The sequence below is a fragment of the Scaptodrosophila lebanonensis genome, unplaced genomic scaffold, assembly GCF_003285725.1.
Source record: "Scaptodrosophila lebanonensis strain 11010-0011.00,11010-0021.00 unplaced genomic scaffold, SlebRS2 tig00000001-arrow-pilon, whole genome shotgun sequence".
Lineage (NCBI taxonomy): Eukaryota > Metazoa > Arthropoda > Insecta > Diptera > Drosophilidae > Scaptodrosophila > Scaptodrosophila lebanonensis.
Window position 1 is genome coordinate 20,691,935 of NW_022060529.1, and position 6,842 is coordinate 20,698,776.

The 6,842-nt window shown below is 41.8% G+C and overlaps 1 protein-coding gene across 1 annotated transcript; it reads right to left on the reverse strand.

Moving 5' to 3' along the window:
* Nucleotides 1-1,492: 1,492 nt before the first annotated feature.
* LOC115631954 (ATP-binding cassette sub-family A member 3-like) lies at nt 1,493-6,586 on the reverse strand. The gene is made up of 3 exons (XM_030528857.1): nt 4,069-6,586; nt 3,237-3,954; nt 1,493-3,002 (listed from the first exon to the last, which is right to left on the reverse strand). Exons 1-3 carry the CDS (start codon nt 6,584-6,586, stop codon nt 1,493-1,495), a joined length of 4,746 nt encoding a protein of 1,581 aa, XP_030384717.1.
* Nucleotides 6,587-6,842: the final 256 nt, after the last annotated feature.

The window sequence follows — 6,842 nt, forward strand, 5'->3', positions numbered from 1 at the left end:
ATTTCAAAGTCGGGACACCCGCTTTAGTTAGGCCAAAGTTTGGTTTAGGAAGCATTTGAAATGTGGACGCTATTGACGAAATTCTGTAGCGTGGGAAGGGGGGGAAAATAAAAAAAAAAAATAAACTCGTCCTTTCTCGGACCTAGGAGAATCTGGATACCAACTTTGGTTATTCTAGCTTTTATAGTTTCTGCGTTCATCCAGGCGGACAGACGGACAGACGGACGGACAGACGGACGGACATGTCTAGATCGATTTCTCTCGTCATGGTGATTCATAATATATATACTTTATGGGGTCGGAGATATAATACGGTATATACTTACATATATGTTCCGTTAACATACATTAAGATTAGAATTGTGCCAATGTTTTTCTAAGCGTGGGTAGTACACTGGGTACATACAAGTATGTATGTTCAGTACAGAATTAAGTTGATCCAACCAGCAAAAACAAATACAGCTGGGGGAAGACCATGTGCAGAGATTATATTTCTGTAGAATTGACGAATCATAATCAAACATAACATGAGGCAAAATAAATAAATAAATATATGTTTTAAGAATTTGTATAAATAAATATATGTTTTGAAGTAGGAGGGGAAGGCATCTGCCTCGAGCTTCGAACAAGATCATATTCATACTCGATCGTCTCGGTTTTTCGTCGATCATCATAAATCAAGTGATCGAGCCAGATGTGTTCGCAACTCTCTGATTTATGTGTCAGTCACGCCTCTTCCTATAAAAAACGAATATCAACAAAAATGGTGCGCCTTATAGAGACATTTAACATGATGGAGCTGCAACCAATATTAGAATTATAACTGGGTTATTAATTAGTATAGGCACTATTACCAGAAAAGGTCCAATTAAGCCGTAAGGTTGACTTCAAGTATCCGTTGTGGGAAATATATACTTGTAGAATTGCCAAGAACATGCTGACAGAAAATGCACATTGAAAAGGCAGACATCGTCCTTCTGATTTTGTAAAATTGCTCAATTATAGTCCATAGATTGACGCTTGCAAACCGGTAAGAATTCATCTTTTGGAACAGTAAAGGATAACTATTGCAACTTCTTATATGCTGTTACACAAACATCAGTCTCTAAAATTACAAGTTCCGTGAACTAAATGGAATTGACAGGCTTTGCATTTCCAATTTTCATTCAATATCATTAAAAACGAAATTTTTGTTTCATTTAAAAATCGTTCCTGTGTTATAGTATTAGGATATTGTAAAGAGTGATGTAAATGTTGTAACATTATACAGAACACAACATATCAAATATATTTAGGAAAGCTTTTAAAACTGTAGTGTAAAACAACAATTCTGACGTATATTAAACTGACGTTTTTCAGAGAGAATTTTTAATATCATTCCCAATTCATATGGGCTTTACAAGTATATTAAATGAATATAAGTGAAGACTGAGAATGAATACTAATTTTAAACACTCAGAATGTTCAGCAATACTCGTATGAAGGCTTTGAATTATTTTTTACTCGGATTATTTCCAAATTCTAAAAACATTTCATCTAATGCCATCTGGGTAATGGAGTAGTCTTCCACATTTAATGCCACGCGATTGCTTTCAATTAAATTAAATATTTTCGGCCAATTTGCATTTTGTTTTGGGATAAAGTAAGTCAACTGATACCGAAACTCTTCCCTCAACTGGGCGTTGGGGAGGTTTTCTCTTATGAATTTCTTTATTTGACGAATGTTGTCCGTACATTTTGCGCAAGGAAAGTCATTTGGGTTCGTTGCTCCAGATTGTTGCCGTTCTCGTGGGCCTGAGAGTGATTTACCTTGGCTTGCACGTGGGCTAGGTGCTGGTGCACGGGTACTAGATCGCGGGATGGTTGCTGAGGCACGGGCGCTGGGTCGTGGGTGGGATGCCGTTGATGGACGTTGCGGGGTATTTGTCGCTTTACCGGACGCCACTCTGATTTTAAGAATAAATCCCTTTGAATACTTGTTCTTAAGGTATTGCGTAGAGCCTATGCACTTAAAATGTCCGTCCACCATAATTGCAATTCGCATACATAAGGCCTCAACCTCCTCCATACAATGTGAGGTCAGCACAATGGCCTTTCCTAATTCCCGTATCATCGCCAATACTTTCCACATTTTGCGACGAGCACTTGGATCCATACCAGCCGACGGTTCATCTAGATATAGCACTGAGGGGTCGGTAATTAGTGCAATAGCAACACTCAACTTGCGTCTATTTCCTCCACTGTAGTGTTTTATAGGCTTATCAATGTGCTCAATGAAGCCCAATTCTGAGGCCAAATCATTGCAGACGTCCTTGATGTAACGTCGGCGTACGCCTCGAAGCATACAGTATAGACGCATAGTCTCGCCACCGGTAAGTTCCTCTAACAGAGCATCATACTGCGGACAATAGCCGATGCGATCGTACACCTTGGACATGTTCTGGCGTACGCTGATCCCATCGACATAGGCGTCTCCCGAAGTAATTACCTCATCACCAGTAAGCATCTTGAATGTTGTCGACTTACCAGCACCGTTAACGCCCAATAACCCAAAGCACTCGGAATGCGCAACATAGAATGATAATTCTTTGACAGCTTGGATGTTCCCATATTTCTTCCTTATGCGATCCACAACAAGGGGCAGGTCATTTAGCTCGTCCTGTGTCATGTTAGCAATGGCGTCCCGTTCTAGTTGAACGTCGTTCTTATATCGAGCTGAGTCCTGTCCGCCTTCCGGCCTATTGGCGGCTTTACAGCAAATTACGCCACAACACTCGTTCAGGAAACTCTGCAACCCAGCACACATTTTTGCATCTAAGACTTGGAGTAACACGAATAGTAAAATGCCTTCTATAAAAAGGTAAATCATTTCGACTCTTATGCCAGGCTCTGGCGACCCAAAGTAAGGAGGTATATTACAGCAAGCCGGAATAATGCTGCAGGCATCACCATAAGATAGCTTTTCTACGGCTAGGGAGCTGCAACCCTCGCGCAAAATGAAGCTTAAATAAAGGTTATTAACACCGTTGGCGAGACAGAATTGGGGAAGGAGCCGAAAAAATATTACAAGCCTGTCCGCTAATTTTTTGTTTTTGGCATGGATCAATGTGAAGTGAAATAAGAATAGGACCATTCCACCTATCGCACCTATTAGAGCTGTCATTGTATATCCTGAAGCGGTCTCAGTTGAACAGCTGACTATCAAATAAGCGAAAGGAATAGCAGCAAAGCCGAACATCAGTAACAAGGCCAGATAACGACTCATGTCTTCTAGTGTAGAAAATCCGGGCTCCTGGAAAATGGCTATAGTAATTAATCCCAGTAGTACAGCCAAAGTGAAAATTACAAAGTCCCATAATAAATGCGAGGCCCAATATAAAAAGACATCCACCCCGGTAAGGAACAGCAATAGTTTTGTTCGTGTCTCGCGCTCCTTAATTATGGGTATCACAAAAAATGCAACAACATAGCTCATGCACATAGCCAGATTCAATGCAACTTGAAGTCCCACAGCATTCACAGCTTTCAAACGCTTCTGTAGCGTGTCCTGGCTAAAGGGTAGAGGATCGTTAACCACATGAGTACGTGCACTCGATCCCAATAATTTACGCGCCATAGCATTGTGCATTAAATTAAGCGTCAGTGGAGCCGTATGAAGTGGTTTATTGTTTAACCAGACGGTGAGGTTAGTTTCTGAAATCGTTGCGCCGGCTACATATTTCTGATCCACAAGCGCTCGATTTTCTTTGGACTCTTTCAAAATATAATCCTCAAAACTGGAGCCTTTTGTGTTTAATAGGCCTGCATCTTTGCCTACGACTTTCTTATAAGCGTCGGCAATTTCCTTGGTTTCGTACCCAGAATTGTCCTCTAGCACCACATAGGCGGAGGGAAACATTTTCAATGAAATATCTAGAGGTTGAAGCACTTTAGGCGTACTTTGGGCGGACGCAACTATTAGTGTTATTGCCATGAAAAAAATAGGTAGTAATAACTGAAGAATAAGTAGCCAGCAGCTTCGTTTTGTTGTCAGGGCTTTTCTCCTCAGCATTGCTCTCCAACGCATACCAAAGCGAACACCTGAGCGGGATTCGTATACGTCATCATCGAAGATACCATGTTCTCTACCGGCAACTAAACGCTTTCGGTTTGATCTGTAACCCAGTCTTACATTATTGGTCACCTCATGTCCACCGACATTCCGATATCTGTCTGCACCTGTCTTTTCAAATACATCTTCCAATGAGGCCGCACTTATACCATAACCATCCAACTGCAACCGCTGTAACTCATTCTCAAGGGCACTGAACATTTCCGCGTATACTGAAGTACTCCGAGTGGGGAGCCGATAGGTTAATTCCATTCCCACTTCAGTTTCTGGCCTTATGCCAGGTATATATTTACTTAAAAATCCGGTTACCTTATCTGACCTGCAACCCGGTTTTTTAATGCAAACCAACCGATATCCGGATCCGTATTTATTCTTTAGGCTAAACGAGGTACCATAACATTTTAGCTCTCCATTGCTCATAATGGCAATGCGATCCGCCAACGCATCTGCTTCATCCATGTAGTGTGTGGTTAGCAAAATGGTACGACCTGGTTTTTCGGCTCGCAGAAGATCCCATAGGTGACGCCGTGCTGCCACATCTAGCCCGGAGCTGGGCTCATCACACAGAACTGTTTTGGTATTGCCACAGAGAGCACAACACAGCGATAGCTTTCGCTTCATGCCTCCTGATAGCTTACTGGCGGCTGTATGTTGTTTCTTCTCCAAATTCATAATTACTAGATATTTTTTAATCTCAAGCTTCAATTCTTCTCCTTCCATGCCCTTCAGACGGCTGAAGAATTTAATATGATTACGCACACTCATATCCCCAAAAAGAACGTTGTGCTGTGGACAAATCCCCAGCGAGCTGCGAGCACAATCCAATTCGGTTCGGATATCGCAACCATTAATATAAGCCGTGCCTGATGTAGGTGAAATAATGCCGGTAAGCATGTGGATGGTTGTTGTCTTCCCAGCCCCGTTGTGTCCTAGCAACACGGTTATCTCGTCTTGGTACATATTTAAACTAAGATCTTGTACAGCTACCTTGTCACCAAAACGCTTGTGAAGATTACGTATCCGGATGCCGACTCGCTGCTCCAATGCCTCAGACTGCACAGGGGGGCATGTACACGGCTCCTCCGGCACGTCTCTGTTATTTTGGGATACTACTGCAAATGTGAATGGATACATAAATTTTCGTTGGAAGGGAAAGTACCATTTTTTTGCAATGCCATAGTGTCCCGGATGTATCTGCTCCACATATAGGCAGATTAGCATATATAACACGGATCCTAATACTAGCGTGATAATCACGTGGAGGAGAGATATATTATCGTCTACCGAAACTGAGCTGAAGATGTTACCCCAAGTTATACCTTCACCCATTTGTTCGAAGGCTACGATTATGTGGGCTCCAAATCCTAGCGCCGTATTAGAGAATAAAAAGCACAGAATTAGCTTGATTGCTAAGCCCAGTTTATCATAGTACATTAGAGCGTATGTAAAAGGCATGTAGGAAATGAACCATACAATGATCAGGATGGCAGCTGAAGAGCTGGCCTTACTGAAAAAGGCTGCCACCATGAAGCTAAAACAAATGCTTGCCACTATGTAGAAATGGAAGAAGAACAGCAGGGCCGTAAAACTGCTATATGGAAGAACAGGTGGAGCATTAATTCCTACAAGAAGCATGACCAAAATTATAACCGTTATCACAAATAGCACCAGGTAGCTCTTGATGAACCATGCCACCCAGTGCAACCAATTGTGCAGGTCAAGAAGTTTCATGATCTCCTTGAGTTGAGCTTCCTTCTCGGCTGCAATATACTTTGTAATAAACGTGCAGGGATAGATATAGCAGGTCACTAGAAAAAATGGAAAAATCGCACCTAACGCCAGCAGAAGACTATCAAAGATATATGGGTTGTAGGGAAATCGCTTAAGCTGGAGCTGTGGCAACAATTCAAAATTGGATTCGTCGGCTAGCTTCAACCAGGACATGGTCAGTGCATGCTGTATTGGTAGGAAACCCTCTGCTATGTAACCGACGGGTACACCTCCATCAATTTCCTTGTCATTTCGGGGTCCGAGATGTGCAGCCATTGGAAAAACTCTATAGGTCTGCCAATTCAAAATTTGTGTATTATTTGAAGTTCGCAGCTCACTAGGAAATCGTAACGAATATTTAAAGACCATTGGATACTCTTGGGTTCTTGTGTCAATGTTAGTGGACTTGAATACCACGCCAGCGATATAATTATGTTTGAGAAGATCGTACTCCATGTGGTCGGGAGTATTATAGCCGCGAGAGCCCGTAAGTTGCAGCATCTTTACAGCCTCCTGGACTATTGCGTCATTTTCGTTGCTTTTGGGGGTATAGCATAGCACATGGATGGGCATATTTAATGTACCATTATCGTGTACGAAAATAGCTCCTTTTACCACTCTTTTCAGATATAGTTGAAGATTATCAATGGGTACAGCCGCAAAGCGTTGTTCCGGCACATTTTCGGGCGTCTCGGTTTGTCGCATTAGGATCAAAAGCAGTATTAAGAGCGCTGGCAATAAAATAACTCCGACTAGTTGCATTTTTCGACTCCATTGAAGAACCCAATTCTTCCACAGCAGAAGCTTTAATTTCTTGCAGTTCGAAATACCTTTAGGTGCATTGCTACCTGGCTCTTCTGAATACATAGGAAAAAAGTTAGATAAAGGTGGTAATTCAAAGGTTCTAAAAATTTTGTATTGCTAGACTTTCTTGAAATTGTTATTTGCTAAAATTGTGTTT

What these genes read in the sequence shown, in the direction of transcription:
- LOC115631954 (XM_030528857.1), bottom strand. Translation starts at nt 6,586, where the DNA reads ATGCGACAAACCGAGACGCCCGAAAATGTGCCGGAACAACGCTTTGCG. An exon ending in CCGCTCAGGTGTTCGCTTTG is followed by an intron (nt 3,955 to 4,068) that starts GTATGCGTTGGA and finishes TAACACTAATAG; the next exon opens with TTGCGTCCGCCCAAAGTACG. An exon ending in TATCTGGCCTTGTTACTGAT is followed by an intron (nt 3,003 to 3,236) that starts GTTCGGCTTTGC and finishes CCTTTATTTAAG; the next exon opens with CTTCATTTTGCGCGAGGGTT.